The sequence below is a fragment of the Microtus pennsylvanicus genome, chromosome 17 (genome assembly GCF_037038515.1).
Source record: "Microtus pennsylvanicus isolate mMicPen1 chromosome 17, mMicPen1.hap1, whole genome shotgun sequence".
Lineage (NCBI taxonomy): Eukaryota > Metazoa > Chordata > Mammalia > Rodentia > Cricetidae > Microtus > Microtus pennsylvanicus.
This window is the reverse complement of record NC_134595.1, coordinates 32,225,914-32,242,552: the sequence shown is the minus strand read 5'-3', so window position 1 is coordinate 32,242,552 and position 16,639 is coordinate 32,225,914. Positions and strand designations below refer to the sequence as shown.

Here is a 16,639-nt window from a genome sequence, read left to right as displayed (position 1 = left end):
GACACCAACTAACATCAAACTAATGTTTCTTGGGCTCCTTGGCTCCACATCTTTTAGCTGCCACCCAGCACTTGCGCTTCTGTTCCTCTGGAGTTCTGAGGATGTGGATGGGCTGCCAGGCTGCTCCCTCACATTCCTCATAGCCCCACACTCTTGGTGCGGCGGGCTGTGTCTTCTCCACGGAAAGCCTTCAGCCTCTAAAGAAGGGGATTTTCAGGTTCTTCTGTGCCCATGTGTGGCTTAATCCTTTGATCTTGAAGTCAGGTGATAACGATTCTGAGGCCCCTCTTCCACCTCCTGAAGTTCTTGCAAAGAACACATCAGGGCAGGAGGTGTTTGTTCACAAAGCACATCTATTTCGCTTTCTTGCAGTAAGTGAAGGGGGGAATGATGGAGCCAACACAGTAACTGCTGGATGCTTTTAAAGTATTCCCAGGGCACTGATTGCTTCCTTTAGATAAGTTATCGATACAACTGTGTGGGATCAAACCTTCACAATTGCCACTTACGCATCACACCAGTTTGGGGAGTGAACCATTCTGTACGTAAGGTGATTTTCAAAGCACCCTTGTATGGAAGGCATGAATTATCGCAGGGGTTTTTGTTGTGGAACATTTGTTTAACCAGGCAAAGAGGTGTTACATTGGTTTATGCTGCATTTGTTTAACTATGTAAAGATGTGTTGCATTTGTGTTAATTAAATAAAATTAACCTAGGCTCAGAGAGGCGGGGTTAGCAACTGGTTGACAGGAAGTAGCAGGGAAGAGTATAATTTTTTTTTTTTATCTATTTAAGTTGGGATGGTGTGGAAGGAGAGAGGCTTCTGGGAACACCAGCTGAGAAAGAAAGTTTGTTGCTACTACTCTCAACTCTAGGCTTTGACTTTCTAATTTTATTAGAATAGACTAGAATTCCCCTCCAGGCTATGGCCTGAGCAGTTGGGCCACTAGTAATAATAGTAGACTTTCATTTTCTCAGGATGTCAAACAACTGGTTCACTTCTCCCATTCATAAAGCCGCTGCAGTTGGTTCAATGTTGGTTTGAAATCAAAGCTGTTGAAGGAGCTGCGGGCTGTGTTCCTGCCACCCAGCTCCTGGCCGCCTGGCTAGCTTATGCCCCGAAATAACAACACACAAACTGTATTCTTTTAAACACTGCTTGGCCCATTAGCTCTAGCCTTTACTGGCTAATTCTCATATCCCGATCAACCCATCTCTAATAATCTGTGTAGCACCAGTCTTACCAGGAAAGATTCAGCATGTCTGACCTGGCGGCTTGCTTCATCGCGTCTGCCCTGGGGAGCGGCATGCCATCTCTGACCTCACTTCCCTTCTTCCCAGCATTCTATTCTGTCTACTCTACCCACCTAAAGGCTGGCCTATCAAATGGGCCAAGGCAGTTTTTTTTATTAGTCAATGACCTTCCTCCATCACAAAGCTGTGGAGAGAAAAGCAGTAAGAAGCATCAGAGCATCTTGTGATTTAGAGCCTCGGTCCTGAGTTGGGTTGTGTTGCTCATTGCCGCCCCTTCTGCATGTCCAATCCTTTCTCCCTCTCATAGGCCATCAACACCTCCATCAAAAGTAAGATCCCCTGTGTGGTAGTGGAAGGCTCCGGGCAGATTGCTGACGTGATTGCCAGCCTGGTGGAGGTGGAGGATGTTCTGACCTCTTCCATGGTCAAAGAGAAGCTGGTGCGGTTTTTACCACGCACTGTGTCCCGGCTGCCTGAGGAGGAGATCGAGAGCTGGATCAGATCTGTGAGTCTGGGGAAGATGCTGGGGGTTCCTGGGATGGAAGAATGTCTCACGTTCTGTTGCTAGGCACTCTTTACTAATTCCCACAGAGCGGGGCCTTAACGGCCTCCTTTAATTTACCTGAGAGGGTGGCTCACTTTGTAAGCCTGATGGGACCGTGGGATCCAAAATGGTCAGACAACAAGCCCTTTCTAGATTAAGCTCCATTGTCTAAAGTTTGCAGCCTAGAACCATGGTTGAATTTCACCTCTACAGCTGAGAGACAGCACCTGCACTGGGCCAGGCCTTGACTAGCAATGGCTTGTATGATCTCCTTACCGAGACATTGCATTTTTTAGATTTTTCCACCAAAAGGTAAAACTGGTAGCTTTGTAGGAAATTTCTTGCAGGGATTTTTTTTTCAATCACATCTAAGTCTAGCACAGAATCAGGTGAATGGAGACGAAGATTGTAATTTATGGAAGGTGAAGGCAGAACTGAACAAAGAGGCTGAGAAGCAATTCAGCCGTTGGCATCCTTCCTTGTGCTGAGTCCCAGAGTGCACTGGTTGAGCGCACACATCATGGTCAGTATGTGATAAACACTGGCCTCCTTGCACCAGAGTGTCCTGCTCTGCAAAAAACAGATACCAGTGAAGAGAACCATCAAAGATCCAGCTAGGGAAGGTCAAACCTGCTGTCTATCTGGAGATAGTGAAGTGGTGGGGCGTGGCCAGGTCACTCATCCCTTGATAATCTTTCCACATGGAAATCCATAGGCAAAGGTGCTCACTCTCTGAAGTGGAAATACTGTATACCTGGATAGTTTTAGTTAATTTGTTGCATGTTTATTGCCCCTCTTGATGGAGGAAGGTCATTGGTTAATAAAGAAACTGTGTTGGCCCATTTGATAGGCCAGCCCTTAGGTGGGTGGAGTAGACAGAACAGAATGCTGGGAGAAAGAAGCCGAGGCAGGCAGTAGCCATGATTCTCCCACTCCAGACAGACGCAGGTTAAGATCTTTCCTGGTAAGCCACCTTGTGGCGTTACACAGATTATTAGAAATGGGTTAGATCAATATGTAAGAGCTAGCCAATAAGAGGCTGGAACTAATGGGCCAGGCAGTGTTTAAAAGAATATAGTTTCCGTGTAATTATTTCGGGTAAAGCTAACCATGCGGGTGGCTGGGTGCTGGGAACACAGCCCGCAGCTCCTACTACACCCTCTCTATTTCCTGAGGTGGGTAAAAATAATTCAGTAGCTAGTATAAGAATACCCAGAGAGGAGGGAATAGAGAACTATTAGTTTGTCTACCTAACACAGACTTGGGTCCATCCCAGTAGATTTCCTTTTTAACTCTTCTAAAAGTTGACACATATCATCTGGTTCACGTCACATCTAAAAACCAGGACGGTCCTAATGGTTCCTCTATTCTTTATGAGGGATTTGGATTTCTACTTCAAGGAAACCATCGCAGGCAATTCATCTTAAGCTAAATGTCAGGCTAATTTGGCTCCCTTTGATTATATTATCATTCCTGTGATTCATATCTAATTTATATTCATATCTAATTAAATATATTTATTTCTAATCATGCCAACCAGAAGACATACATAAAAATGGAAATTACTCTGGCATTTTAGCTATGCATTCATATAGAGTTGTGAAATTGGTACAGATTTCCCAAAAGACCAAACTTGAGAGTAGGATTGTTAATTAATAAATGTGTAAATCAGTGAACTATATAAGCAGCCTACCAATGTAGTCTTGAGTGACCTCGCTAGTCATGTGGATGGCTGATCATCAAAGCTGAACACATCCTTTCTCTGTCTCTCCAAGAAATCCCTCTCCACCTGGGAGCTCCCCTTCTCCCCAATAGCTTTCTCACACTGTTTCCACATACATACTCCGAGCCCACCAAGACCTTGACTTTCCATAGTATCTGAATATTAGCCATATACCATCCGTTCAAACATCTAAAGCTATTTCATCTTCCGTTCATTAGGTAAGTTCTTATTATGTGTATGTCATGTGCTAGATTTGGTTTGGTCACACCAAGAATTGTGTGTATGTCAGAAATAGTCTATGGCCTCACATAGGGAACGTAAGTTGAAAAATACCTTGTATGAAATATATATCACTATATTTTTCCAACTGGAATGGGTGTGCATTAGTTGCTGTTATCTTTGCTGTGAACAGTGCCTGGCAAGGAATAACTTAAAAAACAGGAAGGATCTATTTTAGCTCACAGTCATAGGGGCTACAGTCCATCACAGCAGCAAAAGCATGGTGGCAAGAGCATGAGATAGCCGATCACATTGCCTCTGTAGTTAAATTTGAGAGAGAGAGAGAGAGAGAGAGAGAGAGAGAGAGAGAGAGAGAGAGAGAGAGGAATGCCGATACTCAGCTCTCATTCTTCTTTTTATCCAGCTCTGGACCCCAGCTCATGGAATGGTATCACCCACATTTAGGCTGGGTCTTCTCCCCTTAACCCCATCTAAACAGTTCCTTATAGACTTGCCTAAAGGTTTGTTTTCTAGGTGGTTCTAGATCCTGTCAAGTGGAGCAGCATTATAAACCAGCATGGGGTATTCTGAAGAAAGATGGCATGGATAGAGATGGATGTGTTATGGTGTGGGGCTTTGTGGAAGGCTCTGAGATGAAGTGATGTGGGAACCAGTATCTGAATGATGGAGAGTGAATGGGGGGGTGGGGGTGGGCATCATGATGATGGGAACTGCATGTACAAGGGTCCTGAGGTGAGAAGCTGACACAGAGGAAGAACTGAGTGAGCAGAAGCTGAAGCGCGTGTGAGAGTCCAGAACAGGCACCTCTCTGAGCACCATTTTCAAGTTTGGGTCTTAGTCAACTGTCATGAGATACCACCAAAAGCCCAGAAGCAAGGAGAAAATGAGATCGGGCTTACATCCAGGAGCTCTCACGCTGGTTGCAGCAGGCTCAGGGAGGGGGAGATGGGAACCCAGTTAGAGAGTCCTTGGAACCCTCTTCAGGTCTGCTACTGTGCTTTGTATCTGTAGTTGCTTTCTTCTCTTTCCATTGCAAAGTCAAAGATGTCTTACCTCCACAGAGTTGACCACTTTACATGTGCTCCATAACCCTGGGCCCTAGATCTGTCTCCTTGCCAATCATTTGTCTCGGGATTCCTTTCCTTTGGCTTGAGCAAAAGCCTGCACGCATGGTGAAGAATCTTCCCTTCTTTGCTCATCTGTTCCTCTCCCTCAAAAATCCTCATGGTTGGTGTTTTGTTGAAACTCTGGTTGATCTCCCCCTGACCATTGGGTGCACATCTTTGGAACCCATATCTTCATCATCACTCTTCTCAATGAACAGAGGCCTTAAAAGTTCACCTCCTGATAGCCAGGCCCAAGAACTTTCTCAACCCCTTGCTACCTTCCTGAAGCAAGAGCCCAAGACCCCTGGTTTTTACCCTGTCGAGATCAGGAAGGTCCAGCTCTAGATTTTGCTAGGGAAATCACCATCATCTATAACTGAAGCTAACCAAAGCAGGCCTCCCATAGAAGTTCTTCCAGGTAGAAGTTCATCCTTTCCTGGAGCCTTGAAATTAGATGCCTTTTCAAAAGACATGTTTCAAATTTAAATACTGCAGAAAAATCACAAAGGATAATATATTTATCTCTCATAAAGGATAATGTAAGCTATTGATATCTCTAGCACCAAGTCCTCCCGCTTCTTGATTGTCATTAAACTATTTTTTCCTCCTCTTTCAGACTTTATGACCAACAACACTTAGGTTTCCACAGTCTTCTGTTGTCTGTTCTGCATTCATTTACCTACCAGACAATTGGTATCTTTAGTGTGTCAGGCTTTGTTTCATTCACACATACACATGTATATGCACATGTACACACACACACAGAGATTTCAAAGTAGTAGAAGGGAGGTCTGTTGAGAAGAAGGAAGGGTTTAGAGAGGGGAGAGGGAACAAGAGAGGATAATAGGAGGTCAGGATCAAAGTATATTGTATATACATGTATGTATGAAATTGTGAAAGAATAGATGCGTTTAAAAGGGTCATGTTCCTCATGCTCAAGACCAGTTGGTTGACAATATTCTTTCTGACCTATTACCAGCTCAAAGAAATTCTTGAGTGTCCCCACCTACTCACAGTTATCAAGATGGAAGAGGCCGGGGACGAGGTTGTGAGCAACGCCATTTCCTATGCACTGTACAAAGGTGAGTGGAGTCAGTTCCTTGGGAGTACAGCCTTGGCGGGTAAGATGACTGCTCTCTAAGGTGAATTTCACAGAAGAAATTTTATGTCATTAAAAGGCTGATCAAATGTAACCAAGGTCATCTGCAAACGCTGTTTCTAGCAGTGGTTTAAAGTACTTTTAAATATGTTATAAAGACTTTGTACCTGTGGGGGTGTGTGCATACATGCTTCACATGTACACATGCTCTGTGTCACACACACACACACACACACACACACACACACACACACACACCTTATAATTCAATCTCAGGGGCTCACATATCTCCTGAAGCTAATGACTGACCACCAGGTACAACAATTCTTTTTAGTCTTTGCTGTGTTAGAATTCCATCAAAGTGAGCTGGGCATGATGGTGCATGTCTTGAATCCCAGCCTCAAGAAGGCAGAGGCAGGTGGATTTCTGTGAATTTGAAGCAAGCCTGGTCTACATAGGGCTATACATTTGTCTTCCAGGAAAGCCAGAGCTATATAGTGAGACCGACCGTGTCTCAGAAAAGAATTCCACCTAAGTGTAATTACCTGTAGTAAATAGCAAAGCCTTGCCTTCTGGATTGAAATACCTAACCAATAAATGTAAAGTATACAGAGAAGATAGATAGATAGATAGATAGATAGATAGATAGATAGATAGATAGATAGATAGATAGATGAGAAGAAAAAGTGGGGAGAGAAGAGAAAAGAAAGAGATTGAGTTGGAAATTGGGCCTGTAAGACCTGCCTCCCTTTGAACCACTTCCTCAAACTAAGCCATGACTCCTAAAGGTTCCACAGCTTCTCGGAACAGTGCCAGTAGCTAGAGACCAAGTGTTCAAGTCCAGGAGCTTAGGGGGAACATTTTACACTCAAATCATAACAAATACATTGTTGCAATATGGTTCATTATTTTGTAGATTTAGATATAGGATAAGTCAGATACAACTTCAGAATATAATACTTACGGAGTATCAATCTATAGAAATATCCATATATCCTAGTTATACTATACTCATATGTAATAGAAAGATATGATGATCTGGGGTGATCACTACAGGCTTCTGGGCATGTGCAATGTAGATAAGAATGAGTGTGAAAGACAGTTTCCTCTGATTCCAAGAGACATGCTTTGACAAGTGGCTCTAATATTTGGAGGATATTAGTGGCCTGGCTTCCTTATGTGTGGCTATGGTTTTCTCCCTGCCCACTTTTAGCCTTCAGCACTAATGAGCAAGACAAGGACAATTGGAACGGGCAACTGAAGCTTCTACTGGAGTGGAACCAATTGGACCTTGCCAGTGATGAGATCTTCACCAACGACCGCCGATGGGAGGTAATGAAGCCTCTGGGAATATTCCTGGATTAGCATGGACATTGGTCTCAACAGTAGATGGTTGTGTCCAACAAGGTCATCAATCTAGAATCTTGTTAATGATTAATGATTGTTTTGTTCTAGCAGATAAGTGGTGTCCAGCCTCCCTTTCCTTGATTGTAGGATGGGATAATGATGTTGACTTAGTAGGTTTCTTGCAAACAGATAATCTAACCAAAGACTCTAATGTAAGCCATCCTAAATGTATAAATAATCCTGTTGCCAGGAGACGAGAGAAGATCATCTGGTCTGGAGCTATGGGTCTGTTGTCAGGAGTGGATGGGTTGAGGTATGGGGACCAGAGACGTGGGATTATTGATCTGGCTTGACTAAAAAGATCAAGGCAGCAACTTTCTTTTGCCCCCTCCACACCCAGCCAAATTCAGATAACAGATTTGTCAGGGGTGGGAGGTAGGAGGGAAAGGTGGAATAGTTTTGCTGAGGACATCCACCAGTGTCTTAGAGTGAGGCACCAGGAACTCCCTGCATCAAATAAGTCCCCCCAATATGGAAGTTGCATGTGTAGTTAAAATCTTTAAGTTTCCAGCAGGTCACTTTTCTGTATTTTCGTGTTTTGAGACCCCATTTATGGGATACTGCTTGCATGCATCTAAAGTTCAATCAGCCTTGGTGGCACTGTTCAGAAGCACCAGTTAAACCATCAGACAGAGATTTACAAGGGTGCATCTTTGTGTTCAACTCTTCTCAATTAATTGAAGTCATTATGGGCAGTGAGGTTGTATTTGACTGTACATGTGTATGGATGGATTTGAAGGCTGGCATCACTCAAGCTGCCATTTCCAGCAGCCAGCTTCAGAAAGCGCTCTCACACAAACCACTGTATCATCAAAGACCAAGATTTGATTTACATTAACATATGATCAATTTTAATGAGAGTAGTGAAAGTAGTAATGGCTCATGAATTTTTGAGTTATTCATCCCTTTAGCAAACATTGTCTTGCGTTTGGTCTTTGCACCATAATGAACCCCATTACACATCACAAGGCTTTCGTTAATGGAGGGCAAGTAGAGCTGCGAGTGCATTAATTAATTGGTTCATAAATAAATCCCTCTGTGTACATTGTCCTATTTAAATAAGGTCAGGTGGTAAATAAACTCAAACACATAATAGCATTATACATTTAATTTTATTAACTCAGCTGAAGGTGGTTAGGATGAAGGGCATCGTGGGTAAGGGTTTGAGTGCCGGAGTGGGTGTCTGTGTGTCCTTGGGCAAGGTTCTCAACTACACACTGGGTCAGTTCCCTTTCACAGTGCCATGCTGAAGCTAGCTCATACTGGCTTGCAAAAACTAGCTGCTAAATTTCCCAGAGATTTTGGGGGAGTTACTTGTTGACTATAGTCATGAGAAATCACATCGTGTAAGTTTACATAATAACTAAGGTTCTCAGTGTGGTCCTAGGACGAGCGACAGTGTTAGTGGTGTGAGTTGCTGGGTGGTGTCTAACTCAAGCTTGCTGAGTTAGAAACAAGGTTGACTACGGCAGTCTGCTGTAGCGAGTCCCCATGTTTGAGAACCATTGCACCAAGCTGTCCAGTGTGGGACCAATGGGAAGGCACATGCGCGCGCGCGCGCGCGCGCGCGCGCGCGCACACACACACACACACACACACACACACACACACACACACATACACACACTTAAAATGCTTTGAGTACAGCGGAGAAGATGCTATGCTCCCCAGGTGTTAAACCCAGAGAGATCTAAAGAGTGGAGGAATCCAAGGAACCCTTAACAATTTACCCTAAGCAAAATGCGAGTCTATGAAAACAGCCTCAGACAGACACAAAACCCACCAATGCTGCCATTAAAATGAGGGCCAGCCAAGGAACTGAGGGAGTTAAGTAGGCTGTGGTTAGGGCAGAGTCATGGAGTCAGTGGGCACCAGGGGGCCTAGGTTTCTGAGAATATACGCCATAGGCTTCTGCTGGAGGTTTTCATGTTGTCAGACTTTGTACCTTCCTCTTTTAAGGCTAAAATATTGGATCTTAAAGGCCCTTTGAATATGTGAGTATTGGCAATGAAAGTAACTGATAATAAATATCGCGGCAGTAGTATATTGCACCTAAGAGCTGTGCACCTCCTGTACTGTGGCTGAAGTGAGCACTGATCTTTCTTTAGACTCTTCGGAAGGATAGGCATCATGGCTCCTGCCTGTCATCTCAGCATTGGGGAGGCTGATACAGGAGAATTGCTATGAATCCAAAGCCAGCATGGATTATGTAGTGAGTTTCAGGCCAGCCTGGGATACCACGCTAAGATGCTGTCTAAAACCAAATAAGAAGAAAACAGAAAGGATTCCTGGAAAAGCTCTGTAGATAATTTTTACTAGGGACTAAGATAGTATTGATCCAGGGTCCAGGGACTCACTGCTGTGTCACAGTCCAGATCCTTCCTAGACAGTATGTGGCTTGATGGGTTCTGTTTTGACAATTGTCGCTGTAGAGAAGGTCAGAGTTCACCTAGGGGGGCATCAGATCCCATAGTGTGTACTGTAGCACCGGCAGTTGGTTCACAGTCAGTGTCTACTGTAGACGCCCACCGTTGGCTTCTGCTCCCTGATGCTTTTCATGCCGCGTGCCTGCATCAGCTCCTGGCCCGTGTAGCGCTTCAGGGGGCATGCTATCTCCACCTAAGAAAGAGCCCAGGTCACATTCAAAGTCTCCACTTTGGTGTTCGCCCACCTAGAGGCTGAAAAGTGAATTTTATTGTCAAAGCAGGATGGAGAGAGAAGCTGGAGATCCTAGGACTCTATGGCTGAAATACAGAAACACCTTGTGTTTTCTTTATTGATCTCACGGTACACATGCTCTCTCCTGCTCTTTCTCTTCAGTCGGCTGACCTGCAGGAAGTCATGTTCACGGCGCTCATAAAGGACAGGCCCAAGTTTGTCCGCCTCTTCCTGGAGAACGGCCTGAATCTGCAGAAGTTTCTCACCAACGACGTCCTCACGGAGCTCTTCTCCGCCCACTTCAGCACCCTCGTGTACCGGAACCTGCAGATCGCCAAGAACTCCTACAACGACGCGCTCCTCACCTTCGTCTGGAAGCTGGTGGCTAACTTCCGTAGAAGCTTCTGGAAGGAAGACAGAAGCAGTCGGGAGGATTTGGATGTGGAACTCCATGTACGTAATGGTAAAAACAGTGGAGCTGTCTGAATTCAGTTCTCTGCTTCCATATTTCCGTTTCCCAGAATTCCGTTCTCTGCCTCCATCTTTCCCGTTCTCTTCCTGATTGCCGTAAAGCAGCTGGAAGGGTGGCATGCATTTTCTCTACCATCTTTCCAAAAGAATAAAGTCACTGGTAAGTTTTCTAACGTCTGGCTCTAGTCCCTGGCTCTGTTTGGATCCATCATTTCTAGATCACAGGGCTTGTGTGACACACTTTCCGAGGCTATTTGATGGGGAACAGGGACAGACAGAAGGCTTTCCGCTCGGGGTTCAGCTCCCCTCTGCCCAGGTGAAAGAATAAAGGGCTGCCAGTAGTTTTGTGGACAAATGGAGTCGTGGATATTTCCACTAGGGCAGATGTGAATGCCGCAGGGTTCCTCTCTGCATATGGGCAGGTCCAGTTCCATCAACTCCATCATCAGTCTTCGCCAGCGTTTGCTCTGATCAGTGTTCCAGGGCTAGCGAATGTCCCGATTGTCCCTCACCTAAAGGAGACAATTCAGGAGCATGGCGCAGTGAGCTTCTGGCAACACAGCCATGGCCGCCTGCTTGGCCATGTGCCTTCTTTTGGCCTCTTTTTTTCCTGACTTCATTTCCTCACTCTCTAAATAAAAAACTTTGCTCAATTCTTATCTCAGGATTGCTTCTGGGGAAACCTAAACTAGATCATTAACCACTTGAGCTCTGAGATTTGTGTCATTAGCATTTGTAGCTGAGATTTTTAAGTGTGTGTGTGTACATGTGTGTGTAAATGAGCTTAGTGTGTGGTTGAATTGAAAGTGTGTATCTTCTGTTTGACATTATTTATGTTAAAATTTGAAACACAGTGCATACCTGGGGTTCACATGTGCAGTGTAAAGTTTAGTCAAATCAAGAAAGGAGCTGTAGGAGGGGACACACACACTTTCCATCTGAAAATATTCCTTGAAGATACAGAATCTTAAATGCGAGCTAGACCTCCAATCTTTGAATGGCAGCCCAAGGAAATGAGCACATTCTACTTGGTGACAATTGGATACAAGGCACAGGAGAGTTGGATTCCATTTGACCACTTTTCTTCCCCCTCTGTCTGAGAAACTGATCTGTGGAATGGCGAGGAATCTCCACGGTGCATCAGAAGTCATTTAGTCTCTGAACTGCTCTCGGCTCTCCTCCCCCGCTTTTACCTTCCCACACAGTTGTACTTTGTCTTTGATTCTGGATGAAAGATTTTGTGTCAAATCACACCACCTGCTGAGCGACAGTGAGCAATGAGAATCACACCACTGTGCTGCTAAAACAGACTAGGCCCCCAAGTCCCAGAGGTCTCTGAGCAGAGGGCCTGTTTTTCATGCTTTCCGACTACCCCATCTCGTTGTTAAAACAGTGCACAGAAAGTGGGTTCCATTTGCATGTGGTGACCCCATGTTCTCACCCCTCTCAGGATGCATCTCTCACCACCCGGCACCCCCTGCAAGCCCTTTTCATCTGGGCCATCCTCCAGAACAAGAAGGAACTCTCCAAGGTCATTTGGGAGCAGGTAAACGTCCAGGCCCACACGGAATTGATGCCAAATGCATGCTGTGTCCTAGGAGTCTGGTCTAACCTACACTCATGCCTAGTTTAAAACTTGGGGCATCTGGTGCCCAGGACCATGCCTGTGCCTCTGTTTGCACGTCCTTGGAGGTGTGCCTAGGATAGGTGGTCCCCGGAAAGGTAGGGTCCCCCAGTCCACTCCTGCTCCCCAGGTTCCTCTGCATGATTTTTCCCCCAACTATAAGAAGCTCTGAAATGTAACTTAAGAAATTAGTTTCTGGTCCCCAATTCAATACATACTATTGCCATTGCCCTTGGTTACTTCCCAGAGGTTGAAGCTACCACATACCTATTGATGAAGAAACTGCACACTTTGGACATAGGACCTGGAAGACTTGAGGTGGATGTGATGTAGAAACCTACTTCCATAGGTCTAGCTTCCATAGTATCTGAAGGTGCTAGACAAGCGGACAAGGGAGGAGAGCAATCAACAACCCTCCCTAGCTGTGATGCCCTTGAAACACAACCACATGCAGAATGGCAAGATATCCCTCAAGATGCAATGGTGGTGTTAAGAACTTGGCGATAACCAACATCTGTCTAATTGGAGAGAAGACCTTTTTAACAAGAGGTCAAATCATGCCTGGCACTATAAACATAGCCAGCTGCCTAGGGGCTAAGTCATGGGTCTCAGAGGAGAGCCTCATACCCTGGTTTTCCTAAACCACAATTATTTCTAACTGCATTGTAAGTCCTTACCCTTAGACCCACAGAGAAGTGTACCCCTCATCAAAGAAATCTTTCTTTCCAAATCTTACTTTGTTTTCGCCAAATCATTTAGCTGCAAATTTATTCACAATATTAAGACAAAAAATTAAACAAATCACATGGTCAATAGTTAAAACTCAGGTCTGGTCTGTTATTATAGAATAGAGAATTATTGGGTCCTCAGTGATGTAACAAAAATGTCTTATGCTTTTAACAATACAGGCTTGTAGGAATTAGAATTGTATTGGGATGATTTGGGAACTTTAGAACGTTATCAACTATGGTAAAAGACAACAACCCCAGCCAAATTAAGACGGCAGATTTCAAACTTTAATTAAGCACTACCCAATTAAATATTTAATTCACTTCTGAACTACATATACAATTTAAAAGGTTCCCTATATACATTAAATTAAAATTTATTTACTGATTAAAAAAGAAGTTCATTTCTCAGCCCTTACCTCACATGCACAAGGCCTTAGGTTTGATCCCCAGAACTAAGTAATAATAAGATTAAAATAAAAACAATGATCTCTCGCTATTTCCATTATGAACTGAAGGTAGGACCTATAAAAATTCTGCTTAAAGTATTTATTGAGACTTTTCTCTGTGGTTTGGTACATCACAGTTTCTATAAATACGGACACCTGTGCTTCCTTATGCACTTCCGTCCTTGACTGCTGAATTCAGACACAGCCTTCAGTTACATGGTGCAGGTCTTCAATGTTCTTATTTTCCCTCCCTGTATCCTGGCTGCTATAGTATGGTAACGTTGAGATAAGGGTCAGTCAGGCTTCCTGCCATCAGAGGCTGAATGGCCCCCAATACTTACCCAGGTGTTTTCTTTTTAGACGCTGATTCTCCCTGCAAGACCACTGATAGTTTACTGAGGTCCAAGTCTGTTCCAAGCTCATCTCAGACTTGACTTGGAATCACAATGAGTAGTTGACTTTGCCATCTCCTGCTTGTCTATTCTTTTCAAAAGTTAATGTCAATGCTTCAAGAGACTATGAATTAACCAACATTTCCCCATCCCTGCACCCCCTTAAAGACCAAAGGCTGTACTCTGGCAGCCTTGGGAGCCAGCAAGCTTCTGAAGACCCTGGCTAAAGTCAAGAATGATATCAACGCTGCTGGGGAATCCGAGGAACTGGCCAATGAATATGAAACCCGAGCTGTGGGTGAGTGTCCCATGTCTGCCAAGATGTCTCACTCAGAAGGAGGGAAATGGAAGGGGGGAGGGGCTGTTTTAGGTAAGGAGGGATAGAGGATCCTGAGGCCTTCCCTCAGAGCAAGGCCCTTCTGCCTGTGTCCAGAACCCACCAGAGAGGGCCCTCCCTAGGTGGTGGAGGCAGCTCTGTTTCATAAGCATGTAACAACACCCTCTACATAAAAAGCCCTGCCGACTATGCAGAGTCTAGAGGAAACATCCATGTAGCAAGGGTGACATTTGGTCAGCTTTCTCTCTGCCTTCTGTATGCCTGGGTCCTCATGACCCATCTGTTCAGGGTTTGATGGGGCTAGGCAGGCTGGGTTCCATGTCTACCAGCTGAGCCCAGCCCTCTTCTCCCTGACAATGCAGAGCTGTTCACCGAGTGCTACAGCAACGACGAAGACCTGGCAGAGCAGCTGCTGGTCTACTCCTGTGAAGCCTGGGGAGGGAGCAACTGCCTGGAGCTGGCGGTGGAGGCCACAGACCAGCATTTCATTGCTCAGCCTGGGGTCCAGGTAAGCGAAGGCCGGGCCCTGAAAACTGTGCCCAGTAATGTGTCTAACAGCACATGCTACCAGTAGCATTAAGGACTTGGCATTAGGAGTCCACCTTCCTCATCCCGTGTAAAAGCCATTGAGGCGTTCCCTGGGTGACAATGTGAAAGATGAGGAGACATAGGCTTCTGTGAAAAGCCTCACCTCAAGAGACGGCACAGGAGTACACCGGTCAACTCTCCACCGCTGTAGCGAAATGCCTGAGGTGATTACCTTAAAAAGAGCAGAGGTTTAGTTGGGTTCACAAGGTTTGGAGGTTTTAGTTCGTGCTTGGCTGTGCCCATTGCTTCTGAATACATGATGAGACAGGGCATTATGGCCACAGCTGTGGTAGAGGTAGACATCTCTTGGCAGCCAGGAAGCAAAGACGTGGGGGGCAGAGGAGGAACCAAAGTCTCTTCGAGGGAGTAACCCTCAGTAGCCTAAGACATCCCCCTTAGTCCCATCTTCTTAAAGATTGAACCACCTTCCCAAGTGTCACACTGGAAACGATGCCTTTAGTGATGGATCTTGGGAAAATATCTAAGACCCAAATCACAGTATGGTGCCTAGCATTAATCGTCAACTTGACATACTGTAGAATCGTCCAGAAAGAGTCTCAGAGAGGCATTGTCTAGATAGGTTGGTCAGTGGGTGTATCTGTGTGTGTGTGTGTGGGGGGGTTGCCTTGATAGCCTTAGTTGATGTGGGAAGACCCTGCCCACTATGGGTGGTGCTGTTTCCTAGTTTTAGATCCTGGACCTTAGATGAATAAAGAAATCTAGGTGAATATTAAGTACACATTAATTTCTCTCTGCTTTTGACTGTGGATGTGATTGTGCCTCAAGTTCCCTAAAATGATGGACTGTAATGTGGGACTGTGTGCTAAAATAAATGCTGTCCTCCCCTTTTTATTTTTTAATCACAACAGCAGACATGAAGCTAAGACACATGGCAAGGAGGAAGAATTCTTTGGGCTTCCACCAAGCAAATAGTACAACATTGTAATGATGAGCTGTCTCTGGGTCCCTCTGCCAGGGCCTTAGCCCACTAAAGCAGATGTTATATGATGGATCCCAGTTTCTATCTGTGAAATGGGCACAGTCATGCATATTAGGTATTTCTCTGTGACAAAATGTCTGACAGAGGCAACTTCAATGAGGACAGACATATTTGGGCTCACAGTTTCAACCCAGTGCAGCAGAGATGGTGCTGATGCTGCACTCCTGTGGATTAGAGGACAGACACAAGGACTGGGAACTCTACAAGGCCCGCCCTCCGTGGCCCACCCCACCAGTCAGACCCAAGAGCCTGTGGGGGATTTCTTGTCCAAACAGCAGCAGCTGCGGTTGTCAGAAAGTTGCTATAGTGATGCCATGAAATTCGGTATGAAAGGGAAGGTCGGCTGTGTCAGCTGCTGCCACTGTGGTCATCACGGTTATCACAAGTGATGGAGGAATCATGAGATGGGCGGGGCTGGTCCTGAGGCAAGTTAAGCAGGCAGCAGCTTAAGTGCACCCACCGTTGCCCTGGGACACCGTAGGGCTGATCAGGCAGGGATGGGGGGAGAACCATGCCTGTAACGTGTTTCCTCTGCACCATGCTTGTGGAGGTGGGCGTAATTCATTTTATTTTGAGGACTCAGGGCTCAGAGAGGTCCTGGAATATTTCCCATGCTTGCTTGCTAGGAAGTAGTGGCACCAGGATTCGATCCTCTGTGGATTGCCTCCACCTTCAGACTTTGCGTTATCCCGGGTGGCTTTCAGTGAAGTGGTTTGCTCTAGAGGTGAGCTAGAGATGACTAGCAGGCGGTGAGCTGGGGGAGGGAGAAGCAGACATGATGTGCTCAGAAGGAAGGTGGCCCTTGGAGCTCTTGGGAGCCTCTGGGTCCCTTGTAGAGCCCGCTGCAAGTCTCAGGGTGTTTATAACTGCAGTGTGCTGCTTGCTTGGTGCTCTTTCTGGGGTCTAGCTTGGCCCCTCCTCAGCCAAGCACATATCTGTGGAGTAACCCCAAGAAGATATGGCAGGGAGCACAAGAGAAGCCCTTGTTCTCTGCCCAATAGGAGAGCAGATGCAGGACT

General features: G+C 45.4%; 1 protein-coding gene across 1 annotated transcript in view; it reads left to right on the top strand.

The window, feature by feature from the left end:
- Positions 1-16,639, top strand: part of Trpm8 (transient receptor potential cation channel subfamily M member 8) — a 69,344-nt gene that overhangs the window by 21,130 nt on the left and 31,575 nt on the right. The window contains exons 8-14 of the mRNA XM_075951296.1: positions 1,562-1,759; positions 5,847-5,949; positions 7,180-7,298; positions 10,194-10,484; positions 11,953-12,048; positions 13,864-13,993; positions 14,395-14,540. Coding sequence (XP_075807411.1) covers positions 1,562-1,759; positions 5,847-5,949; positions 7,180-7,298; positions 10,194-10,484; positions 11,953-12,048; positions 13,864-13,993; positions 14,395-14,540 — 1,083 coding nt within the window. The remainder of the gene's footprint in view (positions 1-1,561; positions 1,760-5,846; positions 5,950-7,179; positions 7,299-10,193; positions 10,485-11,952; positions 12,049-13,863; positions 13,994-14,394; positions 14,541-16,639) is intronic.